This window comes from Mandrillus leucophaeus, unplaced genomic scaffold (genome assembly GCF_000951045.1).
Source record: "Mandrillus leucophaeus isolate KB7577 unplaced genomic scaffold, Mleu.le_1.0 Scaffold14, whole genome shotgun sequence".
NCBI lineage: Eukaryota > Metazoa > Chordata > Mammalia > Primates > Cercopithecidae > Mandrillus > Mandrillus leucophaeus.
In genome coordinates this window covers 3,168,320-3,183,622 of record NW_012101365.1, presented here as the reverse complement: position 1 = coordinate 3,183,622, position 15,303 = coordinate 3,168,320, and the positions used below count along the sequence as shown (strand labels likewise).

The following is a 15,303-nucleotide window of genomic DNA, read 5'->3' as shown; positions in this document are numbered from 1 at the left end:
GTTTGGGGCAGAGTAGGTCTGTCAGCCCCCAAAGTTCATGTCCTTTCCTCCCTAGCTTTGCTCTGTGAGTTATAGGACAGCGTAAGAAGATAGAGTTTGGAGGTGTGTTTCCTTCTGTAGATGAGGAAACTGAGGCCCAGAGAGGAGAAGGAGCTTTGAACAAGCACACCTGACTCTTTTGTTACACTTTATGTGGTTTTTCAGCACTTTCACATCAACTGCTTCAGTTAATCTTCCTAGAAACCCACTAGCAGGGCGAGGCAGGGCATGAAGCAGGCTGTGGAGGAATCAGGTGATAGCGAGGTATAACTGCACACTGTGTTTCTATGGTGTAACACAATTTGGAAGGCAACGTAGACTGAGCTTTTGTGTTAACAGTACCAGATGCTGTTTAGTGAGCACCTACTCCTTGACATCCACATGTCAGCCCTGCTCCCTCTGGCCTGTGGGCAGCAGCGCAGCCGAGCAGCCACCCGCCCCAGCTGGTGTTCTCACACCTTGCCTCATGAGCACCATGTGGTTAACATGAGGATAATACACTGTACGCTCCAAGAGACTCGGAGTTTCTCTTGTTTACCAGTGTTTCCTGCACCTAGAACGGTGTCTGTACATAGGAGGTGTCCAGTGTTCATGTAACAGTCATTTAACCACCAGAGACCCAGCATCCCTACCTGAGAATGGAGGATTTTATTATCGATCCTGCTGGTGGTTGTGGGAATTAGATGAGGGATCCTGGAACCTTGCATGCAGCAGGGATGCAGTGAGTGTTGGCTCTGGGCGCCCTGTCCCTTGCTGTACCCCAGGGACTGCCCTCTCCCCACACCCCTCAGCAGGCTGTTCATATTCACCGTATCCCTCTCTCCCTGTCTTTCTCTGCCTAGTGAATGGAAGCTACGGCCACTGCACCCCGGGCTCAGAGAAGAGCCTGCTGGACCTGGACCTTGCTGAGGGCCCTGGCCCCACCTGCTGCCAGGGCCTGTTTCTCCCTGCAGGAAGCCCGCCACCTCGGGCTCACCCCCAAGCTTGTGAGAGGCTGCTGCATTTTCCCCACCCTAACAGGTAGGTGTGGGCAGCTGCTTTCTGTGGACACTCCCAGGTGGCCCCAGGACCAAGGGCATCAGGCCTCACCTCCTGTGTTTAGCTGGGGGGACACATGGGGAAATGGAGGCACGAGGGGCCTGTAGCTCAGAAGCGGCTGCCTGGCCTAGATCCTGCACCTCCTGCTTTGCCTTCTGAGAGACACAAGGATGGTTCTGTTGAGGTGTTTCCCTGCCGAATAAGCAGACGGAGCTTTTCACAGAGAATCAATCATTTCAGAAGAGGAAGATTCATGGGTAGGTTGGGGAAGGAAAACCCAGCTCAGAGTTTATGGAGTGTCAAACCCTGAACTGCTGATAGGGCAGAGAGGGATTCCTCCCACGTGCCATCTCTGCCCCAGGAGACCATGGCCCACAAAGCCCTGCTGGGTAGCTGTCTGCTCAGTGCCTGCACACTTCCAGTGCCAGCCACCCTGTCTCATTAGGGTGTGCATTGGGCTGACACCCGCCTCCTACAGCTTCTCCTGGGGTCTCAGTTGTGTCTTTGTCTTAGTCTGTTTTCTGTTAGATATTGACAGAATACCTGGCACTGGGTAATTTATAAAGAAAAGGAATTTACTTCTTATAGTTTTGGAGGCTAAGTCCAAGATTGGGGGGCTGCATCTGGTGAGGCCCTTCTTGCTGGCTGGGCCTCTGCAGAGTCCTGAGGTGGCACAGGGCATTACCTGTGAGGGGGCTGAGCACGCTAGCTCGGGTCCCTCTCGTTTTATAAAGCCACCAGTCCCACTCCCATGATCATCCTTTAACCCGTGAACGGATTCATCCATACATGAGGCAGAGCCTTCATGACCCAACCCAGTCACCTTTTAAAGGCCCCACCTCTCAACACTGCCACATTTGGGATTAAGTTTCAGCATGAGTTTGGGAGGGAACAGATATTCAAACCATAGCAGCCTTGGTGCTCTCTGGTTTGCTGACAGTCAGGTCAGTCACAGACAGGCCTCTGTGCACACGAGCTTAGCCCCAGGCCTCTCACCCACTGCCTGGGGCTGCTGGCCTAAGGCCTGCTTCACAGACCAGAGATTCTAAACATTTGCCCAGTGGCTGGTTTGCAGTTTATTCCTTCACCAGCCATTTGTCAAGTGCCTGTCATGTGCCAGGCACTGTGGTCGGTGCTGGGAGCATCTTGGTGAAGGAAGCAAAGATCTCCCCCGATGGAGTTTACGTTCTTGTGGGAGCCCCACAGTGGAGAAATTCCTCAATAGAAGGATGCTGTTCTTCCCAAGTGCAACCATTTTCCTTTGAGAATTTAGATTCCTTCTGGCTTCCTTCGATATTAGTAAAACTTCTGATTTTAGGCGTGTATTCATTTGTTTAGGCTGCCATAGCAAATGCCATGGACTAGGTGGTTTAAACAAGAGAATTGTGCTTTCTCACCATTCTGGAGACTAGAAGTGCAGGACTGAGGTGCCAGCAGTTTGGTTTCTTCTGAGGCCCCTCTCCTTACCTCACCGGTGGCCGTCTTGTCGCCGAGTCCTCTTGTGGCCATCCCTCGGCCTGTGCCCTAACTCCTTTTTTTTCCTTTTTTTTTTGAGACAGGGTCTTACTCTGTCACCCAGGCTGGGGTGCAGTGGCACGATCTCGGCTCACTGCAAGCTCCGCCTCCCGGGTTCACACCATTCTCCTGCCTCAGCCTCCCAAGGCTCCCAACCTCCCAGGCTCAAGTGATCCTGCCACCTCAACCACTCCAGCAGCTAGGACTACAGGCGTATGCCACCACGCCTGGCTAATTTTTTGTAGAGACAGGGTTTCACTATGTTGGCCAGGCTGGTCTCGAACTCCTGGGCTCAAGCGATTCACCTGCCTCAGCCTCCCAAAGTGCTGGGATTACAGGCATGAGCCACCGTGCCCGACCCTCGTTTCTTATAAGAACACCTGTCTTATCAGAGTAGGATCTCACCCTTATGACCTCGTTTAGCCTTAATTATTTATTTAAAGGCTGTATCTCCAAACACAGTCACACTGGGTGTTAGGGCTTCAACGTATAAATTTTGGGGGCACACAAATCAGTCCATAGCAAGGATGAAGCGTCTTTTAGACTTTGAGCTGTGCATTGTTTGGTGACAGTCAAATGCATTTATCTACTGGATTCTTCTCTGGAGGCTCTCCAGTGGTATCCAATTTCCCTGGTGAAATTCATTCTATTATCTCTCAGGGTAGAAGCTGTGCTAATCTAGGAAAAGCTAAGGAAGAGGATTTTTTTTTTTCTTTTGCTAGAGACAGTCAGAAATATCATTTGTCATTTTGAATATCATTTTGACAATTTACGGCACAGGAGAGTCTGTATGTAGAATTCTACGCCGGCATCAGTCTAAGTTGCTGTGCCCCCATACCCTCCTTATTAAATTGAATTTAATAGGGTTGAATTTGAGCTGACACTTTCAGACTCACTCATTTTCCTAAAGGAAAACAGATCCCCACCCCTGTGCCACACCTGATCCGAATTCCGTGCCTTCCCCCAACCGCCCAATGGGCTTATGTTTGGGGCCCCTTCTCTCCACTCTTGGTGCCTGCCCCTCCCAATCTCAGGACCCTGCAACTAGCGCCTGGGCTCCTGCGCCAGCCGTCTCCTTGCCTCCAGCCTAACTCTCTAATACTAATAAAAATAGCCCCAGTTTCCTGAGTGACTCCTTCGGGTGTACATTCTCTTATTCAGTCCTCATGGTCCCAGGAGGCCCAGATCCTACGGCTAATAAAAAATGATGGTGGTGTGCTTACTGCACACTACACCCCAGGCCAAGCACTTTTTTTTTTTTTTTTTTGAGACGGAGTCTCATTGTGTCGCCCAGGCTGGAGTGCAGTGGCACGATCTCGGCTCACTGCAAGCTCCGCCTCCCAGGTTCACACCATTCTCCTGCCTCAGCCTCCCAAGTAGCTGGGACTACAGGCACCAGCCACCACGCCCAGCTAATTGTTTGTAGTTTTTTTCTTTTTTCTTTCTTTCTTTTTTTTTTTTTTTTAGTAGAGATGGGGTTTCACCGGGCCGAGCACTTTTTATGCATTAATGCTCTCAACCCCCAACTGCCGTTGAGTGGGGAAACTGAGGCTAGAGAGGCTACATAACTAGTTCTGTTCACCAGAACTCTACCTACTCCTCAGCAGAATGTAAATGTTCTCTCAGGGGACTGGTCCACAGACTCCCCTATTGGAAGGGGAGCTGCCCAAGGTTAGGGACCTGGTCTTCCCCACTTCTTCAGCGTCACCTAGTACAGAGTGAAAAGCCTGTTGAGTGAAATCACTGACCCTTCATTCAGACTACAGTTGCTGATACCTCAGGGGCATGAAATCTGAGATCCCTACCTCTCCACTGAGTCTCTGCAGGAGAAACACTGACTATCCCAATCTCAGCAGCTCCCTTCCAGGGTCCAGGATTATGGACAGAAGAACATGTGCATCTCTGATACTTAGAACATTGAAGCTGTAAGGAATGTAATAGTCATCAGACGAAATCATTCTATAGACAAAGCTGGAGCCCCAACCTTCTGAGTCACACAGATCCAGATTCCAGTTCCTGCTCTATCACTGCCTTGCAGGCTCGGGCAGGTCGCTTCAGTTTTCCTAAGTGTAAAACAGATGGCGGAATCTCCCGTGAGGCGTGTAGTCATGTATTCAGCAGATACTACCACGTCTTCTGCTGTGCTAGGATTGCATTAGATGACCCTTGGGAAGGCACCCGGCACGTTCAGCTGCTCAGCAGTTGTTCACTCTGTCTAGAGACCCAGGCTTGCAGTTTCTAGAGATGTGATGGGAGTTGTCCTGGGGTGCACAGGGCTCAGCAGCAGAGCCAGGCCGGAACCACTTCCTGGGCCTCACAGTACAGTGGAGGAAGGGAGGCAGTACTTCCTCAGTGCATATGGGGAGCCACAAGACACCAAGGCCTGAGTCACCCTCCCGACCTGATGCTGCGCAAGGTTTTGCTGTCAGTCTTAGTCACTTGGGTAACTCAGTCACGGAAGCTACCGCTGTTCTCTTCTCTTGGTGTTGGTTGATTTACCTGAAGCCATTTTCAAGGGACTGCTCCAAGCAGATGTTTTCCTGGCCGAACTCCTGCCCATGCCTGCCTTTGCCAGGCCCAGGATCACAGTCCCCTGAGGAGCAGCTCTGCTTTTATTTATTTATTTTTGAGATGGAGTCTCGCTTTGTTGCCCAGGCTGGAGTGCAATGGCACGATCTTGGCTCACTGCAACTTCTGCCTCCTGGGCAAGCAGTTCTCCTGCCTCAGCCTCCTGAGTAGCTGGAATTACAAGCGTGCATCACCATGCCTGAATAATTTTTGTATTTTTGTAGAGACGGGGTTTCTCCATGTTGGTCAGGCTGGTCTCAAACTCCTGACCTCAGGTGATCTGCCCACCTCGGCCTCCCAAAATCCTGGGATTACAGGTATGAGCCACCGCGCCTGACCTGCTTTTATTTTTTTTAAGCCCTATAAAGTTACCACTTTTCCATCAGATCTTTAAGATACTCAGAGCTTTCTGCTGGCAATGGTGGGGGCAGTGTGCCCAGCCCTGGGGAGAGGAGATGCGTGTTTGCTGTCTACCTTGGACTCAAACCTCCTTCTGACTCCCCCAATGACCACTTAGATTATGGTTCTTGGGAGGGAAGAGGTCGCTAGGTGTAGTTGAGAAACAAACAGAAAAGCCCTTCCCCTTCCCCTTCATTCAGGGGGAGCTTCAGGTCAGTTCAACATAGGAAAAAACACCTGCACTCCAGAGAAGGGGAATGGGGGTTCTGGCCAGGCCTGGCCCCGGCTTGCTGCTGTACGCCTGCGTGCAGGCCTTGCGCCCTCTCAGCCCCTTTCCCACCTGTGTGTGATGCGATTGGAGGCCATGCTGTCTGAGGGCCTCCAGACTCTGGCTTTCCCTCTTCCCTGTCCATTCCCCTCGTCTCTACCTCATGACTGGAGATGGGGATGCTGCAACTGCAGGGAGCCACAGATAGAGGGGCTGGAGCTGCAAGGCCATCTTGGGAAACCGAGGGACAGGTGATGACCCCACAGTTCTGGCTTCAGAGAGCCCCGAGACAGTGGCGGTAGAACAGCAGCGATAAGAGCTCCCTTCACCCTGCCATCCCCCTCGCAGAGGGCTGTCATGGGGCCATCTCACTGGATCTGGCAGCCAGCCTCTAAGGTAGACTTAGCCCCCATTTTACGGGCAAGGAGACTGAGGTTCAGATGGGATGAGGTGGCATGGGGTGTTCTAGCCAGACTTCAGGCATAGCATCAGGCTTCCTGTTCTGCCTAGCCAGCCAGAGGGGCTTCCTGACCCTCAGCCCCACCTCACCTTCCTGACCTTTCCCCTTTTCAGAGTGCTGTGGTGACAGGCAGGCCCTGCCGTCCCTCTCTGCACCTTACCTGGTCCCCCCACTCAGAATGGTGGAAGCATCAGTGCAGAAATCCCCTTACATCCTTTAAGCCTGGCCTCCTGCACAGTGGCGGAGGGAATGCTCCACATCTGGGAGAGGCCCTCTGGACACCTGTATCCCACCTGTGTGGTGAAGACAGTCACCTGGCAAACCGCAGCCGTGCCCACATATCCACCCTTGCTCTCATGGGAAGGACCCACCTGATGTCCCAGAGGAGGAGAAAGGCCCAGGATGGCAAAGGACGTTGCCCAAGTTTGCATGGCTGAATGTGGCTGAGCCTGATCTCAAACCCACATACTCCCATGGGCTGCCCTGCCTGGCCTGCACCATGGCTTTTCCCCAAAATCGCAGTTTCATGCAGACACATTGTGAGGGCCTGAATCCCTGGGACCCCTCAGAAGCTTTGCCTCAGTTCCTCCTGAGACACCCCCACCAGGACTGCACTTCACACTCCCGCATGCACTGACATTAACAGTGGAAAAGCCAGGCTGCTTGGGGCAAAGTGTCATACAATTAGCATTTGTGGAAGTTAAGCTAGATTACAAAAATTAAGAAAGACTTAAGGGACATGTAAGTGGAATTTAATATACCCTGGATCTGGGTGTTCCTCAAAATGCCAGCCTCAGCCTTCTTCCCGGAGAACTCACTAGAAGGCCACGGAGAGGGAGCAGGGAAGCCCCTGGGAGGCAGGATGGCGTGGCATTCAGGGCTGGGTAGGGGTGCTGAGCTTTGGTAAAAGGATGCAAGGTCCTCCTTCCTGGTGGTCTCACCATATTCACCCTGGAGTGCATGTTATGACCTTGGCTCCCTGCAGCCTCAACCTCCTGGGCTCAAGCGATCCTGCTACCTCAGCCTGCCAAGTAGCTGGAACTACAGGTGCACAACCCCACACCTGTCTAATTTGTAAATTTTTTTGTAGAGATAGAGTCTCACTATGTAGCCCAGGCTGGTCTTGAACACTCCTGGACTCAAGCAGTCTTCTTGCCTTGACTTCCCAAAGTGCTGGGATTATAGGCATGAGCCATTGTGCCTGGCCTCCTGCCTCTTCTTTCCTTCCCCAGCCCTCCTCTTCCTCTCTCTCTCTCTCCCCATTTTCCTTTACACTCTGCCTTGTTTTCCAGACAACCAATCTGTAGGTGCTGTTTCTCTGCCTTCAGCCTTCAGCCTCTGTTTCCTGCCCTGGGCTTGTCCATTCCTTGGTCCTCAGCTTCCCTGTCTGCCCCCGCCTGGGCCTTCTCTCTGTGGCATGCCCAGCCTCTCATGACCTCTCTGGCCACTGTCTTCCAGGTCGCCCAGACCCCAGGCCACCTATGTGAACGGCAGCCTCCCAACCACACAACACATCAAACAGGAGTCGCTGCCCAACTACCAAGCCATGGCAGAGGCCCGCACGTCCCTGTCTGCCCACTGTCGGGCCCCGCCGGCCACTTGCCTGCACCCAGACCTGGACCTCCCGGGCCGAAGCCTCACCACCCCTGCGCCTTCCTGCTACCTTCTGGGCAGCGAACCCAGCTCTGGCCCTGGCCCCCAGCCCGAGGCCCACCTCCCTGAGGGCAGCCTGAAGCGCTGCTGCCTCTTGGGCCTACCCCCCACCTCCCCAGCCTCCTCCTCACCCTGTGCCTCCTCCGACGTCACCTCCATCATCCGCTCCTCCCAGATGTCTCTGGTCACCTGTGTAAATGGACTCCGGAGCCCCCCTCTGGCGGGAGACCCCGGGGGCCCTTCCAAGCGGACCCGGCCTGGCCCTGCATCGACGGACAGCCATGAGGGCAGCTTGCAACTTGAAGCCTGCCGGAAGGCAAGCTTCCTGAAGCAGGAACCCGCGGATGAGTTTTCAGAGCTCTTTGGGCCTCACCAGCAGGACCTGCCGCCCCCCTATCCCCTGTCTCAGTTGCCGCCTGGCCCGAGCCTTGGAGGCCTGGGGCTGGGCCTGGCGGGCAGGGTAGTGGCCGGGCAGCAGGCGTGCCGCTGGGTGGACTGCTGTGCAGCCTATGAGCAGCAGGAGGAGCTGGTGCGGCACATCGAGAAGAGCCACATCGACCAGCGCAAGGGCGAGGACTTCACCTGCTTCTGGGCTGGCTGTGTGCGCCGCTACAAGCCCTTCAACGCCCGCTACAAGCTGCTCATCCACATGCGGGTGCACTCGGGCGAGAAGCCCAACAAATGCATGGTGAGTTCCCACTGGCCACCAGGCCTCACCCCAGCCCCTCTGGCACAGCAGCACCCACCCAGTGCCCCAGGAGAGGCCACCTGGGACTCCTTCCTCGGGGCTGACTGAGATCCCTGTGGTCATGGAGGGAAGGACCCATGCTGTGGATGTAGCCACTGGTGAAGATAGTCACTGCCCCTGTCACTGGAAACTGTGGCAGAGGGGCCCTCATACTCATCAGGTGCCCAGTCCCCCACCCTGAGGCATTAGATGTATCTTAGCATGCCACAGGGCCCGGGGCTGTGTGCACGTGCGATTGGAAAAACAGGTGTGGCCACCCTCTTCTTCCATGTGTTTGCTCCATGTCCCACCTACTGGTGGCCAAATGAGATGTGGAGAACATGCTCTCCTCCAGCACTGGGCCCTCACCGCCACCCATCCCAGTGAGATTCCCTGGGCCTTCTGGTGCTGCCTACAGCCTTGGCTTCCACCAAGGAACAGTGGGGCCTCACAGGCACCCGGCTGGAGAGCTGCGGGGCCCCAGGGCAGGCTTTGGGCTGGGGCCCAGGATTACTAGCTAAGGCCCTGGGTCGTACCAGCGGCGTTCTTCCTGGAGTTGAGACAGGTTTCTGGCACTAGCATTATGCGTGCATGCGCACATGTGCACACACATGCATGCACGCACACACACACACACACGCACGCATATTAACTGTGGGTACGCAGGCCTCCGGCCCTTATGATGGGTCATTTCTGTGACAGGTCATTTCTGTCCCGTCTGTGGGGGAATAGCTGTATCAGAGGCTAGGAGCACTCCCTGATACACTCAGCCTAACTGCTGTGCCACCTCCGAGGCCCAGCCAGCCCACCAGGAGAGATACCTGTCCAGAGCTGGACCTCAGGGTGTGCTTGGTGATGAGAAGCATGGGCCACCAGGGCCACTGCCCAGCCCACCCAGGCATCAGGGCAGCAGCGTGGCTGGTGTGCTGGGGCTGGTACCACAGCCAAAGTCAAGCTGTTTCACACTTGCACATTGACACTGTCATTGGACCCCCACTCATGGAGCACTTGGTCTGGGAAGGGGCATAGTGTCCCCACTCAGAGCCCAGGGTGACATTGTAGGGGCCAGGAAGGAGGCAGGACACACTGGCAGTCAGCAGCATAAACTCTGTCCTCCTGTGGGCCCCACCCACCTGTGGAGCTGGGAGCGGGGCGTCGGACAGGTTCTGTTTCTGCAGCTTCAGGAGGCTGGGTCTTGAAGGAGGAGAAAGAGTTTGCTTTGTAAACAAGTGAGCAGCAGTGAATGGCCTGTGCGGAGGGGAGGCAGGAGGAGGGAGCTTGTGGTTAGCATTCTGGTGTGTGGAGCAGTGGTAGGGAGAGTGCACTGGACAGGCTGAGACTTTGACTTTATCTTGTGCCTTTGGGCTGACAGGATGCTGGAGGAAGCCTGGTGGCTGGGCCAGCCCCTAGCGATGCCCTGGCTTGTCTGGGGGTCCTGTGACACATGACCCTGCCTAGAAGGAGTTGACCAACAGACAGCACGCAGGCCAGGCCAGGGCTGCTGGGAACCAGCTGGGCCCCCATCTCTCCCTGAGACCCTGGAGCTGACAGCTGCTGAGCCACAGTTCTCCTTCACAGATTCTCTCTTATGGGTGAGCCCATGGGTGCCTGTGGGGGCCTAGGTGGAGGCTCTGTGACCCGAAGAAACCTTGACAAGACTCCATAGGACACTGGCTTACACCTGGATTCTGTCTGTGGTTAGTGGTCTTCTCACAGTGGGGCCTCTGTGTGGAATCACGGCATCTAGAAGAGTATCTGTGTTGGACATTCGGGAACTTGGAGAGGATCTAGGCCTTCCCTATCCACTTTCTAGCTTGAGAAGCAGGGCCCAGCGAGGGGTCAGAGGGGCCCGGGTTACTCAGTGCGGACTCAGGGTCTCTCTCTCTGGGGCCAGGCTGCCAGGATTTCACTTGATTCCACAGACTTCACAGGACCCTGGCTTATACTGGCTGTGGCATGACTCTGGGGACCCAGACTTGGACCTGCCATGGTCCTTGCCCTGGGGATGCTCATGCTCAGAGATGGGTGGGAGATGAGTGGCAGGTCCTGGGATGGAGTTTGCATAGGCCCAGGGAAGGAAGGCCCAGAAGGACTTCATGGAGGAGGTGATATCAAGCTATGTCTACACTCATCTATCAGTATTAATCCTTACAAGTCCTGTAAAACCAAGGGTTTTTACAGATGAAGAAACAAAGGTTGGGTGGGGGTCTGGCAGGCCTTCCACTTGCTCCCATGAGAACACTTGGTCTTGCCTCTTCCAGGGTTTAGGATTGTGGTGATGATAATACCGGAAAGCAGCTTCCAAGTGCAGACTGTGAACCGGTGCTATTCTAAGTGACAACTCTACCTGGTCCTCAACACAACGCTGTGGGGTAGATACTGTGAACCCCCGTTTTACAGATGAGGAAACTGAGGCTCAGGAAGATTGCATAATTTGCCCCAGGTCACACAGCTAGTTGGAAACAATAACAGTTATAATAAGAATAGAGGCTAAGAAGAATAATGGTAATAAAAATAACTTGCTCAGGGTTACACAGTTAGTAACCATTGGAATGGGACTCGAGCCTGCATCTTTCTAAACTGCAATGCTCTTGTTTGTGTAGATCTGCTAAACTGACTAGTCTCTGGGCTCTTATGGCCGGCCCCACTAGGTGTCACCATCTGGAGACAGCAGCAGTGATCTGGGCTTCGGAGGCTTGTCAGAGCCTCCCCTGGACTCCTCTTGCCTGCGGTGGGGTGGGCGTGCTCCCCCTCCTCCATGATGCTAGTACAGTGGGTAACCCAGGGGAAGGGGTGGGCCTCAACCAGCACCCAGATAAGTAAAATCTCCCTTCCCTGTAAAATTATTAATTTTTCATGACAGGCCTCTGCTACCATGCACTGTAATAGACAAAGGAATTTTGGACCCAGAGCCTCTGGAGAACAGGAAATAGATGAGACATTTTGATTGAAGAGTAAATGGCCCACTAAAATAGCAGTTAATCCTTTTATTATCTTTCCAGCAGCCGTTTCCACAGTTCTTTCATGAGGTAAGCCTCCCCCACCCCTTCTGACTGGAACACTCCCATTCTCGCAGCTGGCTTACATTTAGCCAGCAGAGCCTCTGCTCCTGCACCAGGCAGGCCTCAATGTGCTGAGAGGAGCCCTGCTCCCCTCTGCCTGAGCATCTTAGTCCTTAGGCCAGGCCTGGGACTAGGGACTTGCTGGACCCCCAGGGTCAATGGCACCATCCATCCCCCACCCTGCCCTCTGCACGGCCCATCCACACTGTCCAGAGGAAGCTCCCTAATCTTTTTGCAATATCCTGTTATGTTTCTTACGTTGCCCGAGTTGTCTCAGCCTTATTAAATGTGAGGCTTCGTCTGTGTTATGATAACAAGGTTACGCGTCCAACCCAAATACTGACGCGACGCCTCCAAGACGTTAACTTTGAACAGATTAATTTCATGCTTTCTTAGGTTGGTTCTCCCAGACGGCCGGAATTCTGATTGTCTGCAACTGCAGAAATTAGCAGACTGTAGCTTGCTTTTCTCCACATCAAGGAGCGAGGCAGAGTGAAAAAGGAAAAGTCATGACAATGCCCTTCTCTACCTTGGGTTTTATAAAACAACAATAGGCATGAGAAGAATCCCTTACTTTGGTGAGGAGTTTTACCAAAGCTGTGAGCGCAGTCCGGAAGGCGTGTGCAGAGGTGAAAAGCCCAGATCTGGAGTCACACAGACCTGGGACCCAGCCTGGTTTAGTCACTTGGCAGCTGTGTGGCCTCGTGCTGGTGACTTACCCTTTCTGAACTACAGCATATTCGATTGTAAAATGGAGCAATAATAGTACTTGCCTTTTAGGGTTGTTGTGATTAGGGATAAAAGAGATGATGTAAGGGAAGGTGCTTACTTCCCCATCACACTCCAGCATTGATCTCAGGTGATGTGTACAGTCGCCCTGGGGCTTAGGGCAGGGTTATTTACAGCTGATTTATAGATGAAGAAACTGTGGCTCAAAAGAGCCAGTCAATGGATGGCAGGGCCTGGACTTGAGACTCTGTAGCAGTCTCTGCTGTCAGTAGGGTGGGCAGGGCAGTGTGTGGGCCATTGCTCCGGGCAGGGCAGGCACTCTGTGCTTGCCTTTTGATATCTGCCAGGGATCCCTGATTCTTTGCATCTTGTTCATTGGCAGTCGTTTGCAGATCACCTGCTCTGAGTCAGACAGTGTCTGCGCAGGGGGCCTGGAGCTAGGCTGGGGCAGCTGGACCTGTGTGTCCTCCCAGTCCTCATGAGCTGCTGGAGTCTCGGGCTGGGTTTTCATCCTGCCCAGCTTCCTCTGGCCACTGCAGCTGCACTGGCCACTGGTCTCCACTCCTTACACCCCTCTCCACTGTTTGCCAGTCTGTCCCAGGTGCCTTTGAATCTAGGGCCAGAGAAATTGATCTGGTTGAAAGCTGAGTATTATGGATTGGCCTTAACTAGCCAGGGAACTCAGAACACAAGCCACCTGGTTGGACCTGCTGGGAGGGCCTTGCCCTCCTAGCCTGGGCCAAACTTGAGGTCATTCCCCAGAGTGCTGGGGCTTCTGGCTTTCCCTTTTGCCTTGCCCCAAACCTTTACCCCTCCTCCCCCAGCCCCTGAGAAACAAAATCCTGGGTGCTGGGAGGGGCGAGGGGCTAAAGGGAGTTGCTCCTTACTGAGATTCAGAGATTGTTTTATCCTGGCTCAATGCGAGCCGTTCCCTGTCTGTTGTTTTGCCCACCTAGCTGAGCATGGTGGTACATGCCTGTAGTCCCAGCTACGTGGGAGGCTGAGGCAGGAGGATCACTTGGGCCAGGGAGTTTGAGGCTATACTGAGCTATGATCACACCACTGCACTCCAGCCTGGGTGACAGAGTATGACCCTGTCTCAAAAACAAAAACCTCTGAGGCCCAGAGAGGCCAAATCACTTTCCAAGATCACACAGTCTGCCACGTGGCAGGAGGTAGATACCAGCCATATCTGCTGCCCTGCCCTGCCAGTGTTAACTGGAGAGAGGTTTGACTGGGATTCTGGGCTCATATGCCATGGAATAGCCTCAGGGAGAAGAGAATTAATATATTCTAAGACATACCATGTCCAACCATGAATTACCATGCCCAGTTTACAGAAGAAGAAACTATGTTTTTGAAGTTTGCAGGCAAAATGGCTTGCTCTGCATGACCTGCCTCAGCTGTATGATCTGCCTCAGTTGTATGACCCCCTCTGGCCCATGCTAATGGGTCACACTGCCTTCTACCCATCCACCTTTGCCCAGCCTCTTCCTTCAGAAGAACAGAGCCACCTCTGTGCTTTTCAAATCACAGTGGGTAGAGTCCCTGTGCATCTGCTGCCCTCTGCCCCCTGCCCAACATCTTGAGACCAGCCCTATGGGCTTGAGCATTTTAAGGCCAGCAGACACCCCTGACTCATTGGAGCATCTGAAGCTCATCCCAGGGATTACCCAGGACCCTGAAATGGATGAGTGGCAGGTCGACCAGTTCATCTCATCGCATACAGACAGAGAACAGGGAAGACAGACACAGAGAGGGTGGTCAGGGGCCCAGGACTGCACAGCAAGTGTGCATCAGTGGGCAGGGAAGATTCCCTGAATGGGCTGATAACCGAAAGTCGGAGAAGGTTTAGGCTGTGGGAAAGTGACCCTCCAATTAGGAAAGAATCATCCCCCTGAAACACTTGCCTTGCTTTGGTGTGCCAGGCCTCGTGCTAGGAGCTGGGGGTGCAGAGATGAAGATGCTGTGATGTGAGACTTCTGGCATTGTGGGAAGAACACTGCTTTTGAGTCTTGTGATATTATTGCTGGATGATGGAGGGAGGGAGGGGAGCCAGGAGCTGAGGTTTTGCAGCCTGGCTTTATAAGCTTGGCCAGGTTAATCAAGTGGGACGGGATCATTATTGAGACGCTTGTCGGGTGATTTTCAGTGTATGTAGTGCTTCCACGTGCATGATCTCAGCCCTCAAAATATTCATGGAGACTGGAATTATGATCCCCATTTTACAGGTGGGGTAAGGACAGTCCAGTTCTGGCCCAAGTTCAGGTCCAAATGCATGGTGGGGTCAGATTGAAACCCAGGTCTCAGTCTAACTCCAGAGACTGTGTGCTAGCCACGACCCCAGGCCACCTCCCAGGCATAGAATCATCAGTCTGTTTACAAATATTGAGAGAATATCCAGATCTGAAACTCATTCAGCAAGCTGTCACTGAGTACCTGCTGTGTGCCCCCTGGCTGGGCCCTGGGGGTCACAGAAAGGAATCAAATCCTGACTGGTCTCAAGGATCCCTCAGCCAAGTGGGGAAGTTAATGGATATTGCATGTAACTATTTTTCTCAAAAAGCCAGCACCCCAGTCACCTTGAGAGCCTGTTGCCTGCTGACTTGATGGGTCCTTTGTTCTGTCTTGGAGTAGAGAACACCTCATGGGTTGAAAAGTAAAACATTTCACTCTCTTTAGAATAAATAAGTCACCTGGAAACAAGCTCCCTTCCTGGAGGCTGGGGTTTCTGGTCAAATCAAAAAGCTGCAAAATGGAACATGTTTTAAAATCCTTGCCCTGGAGAATCCTGCTGTAAATGAGCCCAAAGAGGCCAAGTGGTCCCACCCACTCAAGCCGTCAA

The 15,303-nt window shown here is 53.4% G+C and overlaps 1 protein-coding gene across 2 annotated transcripts in view; it reads left to right on the top strand.

Annotated features, from left to right (window-relative positions):
• The window catches only part of GLIS1 (GLIS family zinc finger 1), a 237,277-nt gene that overhangs the window by 140,424 nt on the left and 81,550 nt on the right, over window positions 1–15,303 (top strand). For both annotated transcript variants that reach the window (XM_011973791.1, XM_011973792.1), the window contains exons 2-3: window positions 882–1,059; window positions 7,746–8,628. In XM_011973791.1, coding sequence (XP_011829181.1) covers window positions 882–1,059; window positions 7,746–8,628 — 1,061 coding nt within the window. The remainder of the gene's footprint in view (window positions 1–881; window positions 1,060–7,745; window positions 8,629–15,303) is intronic.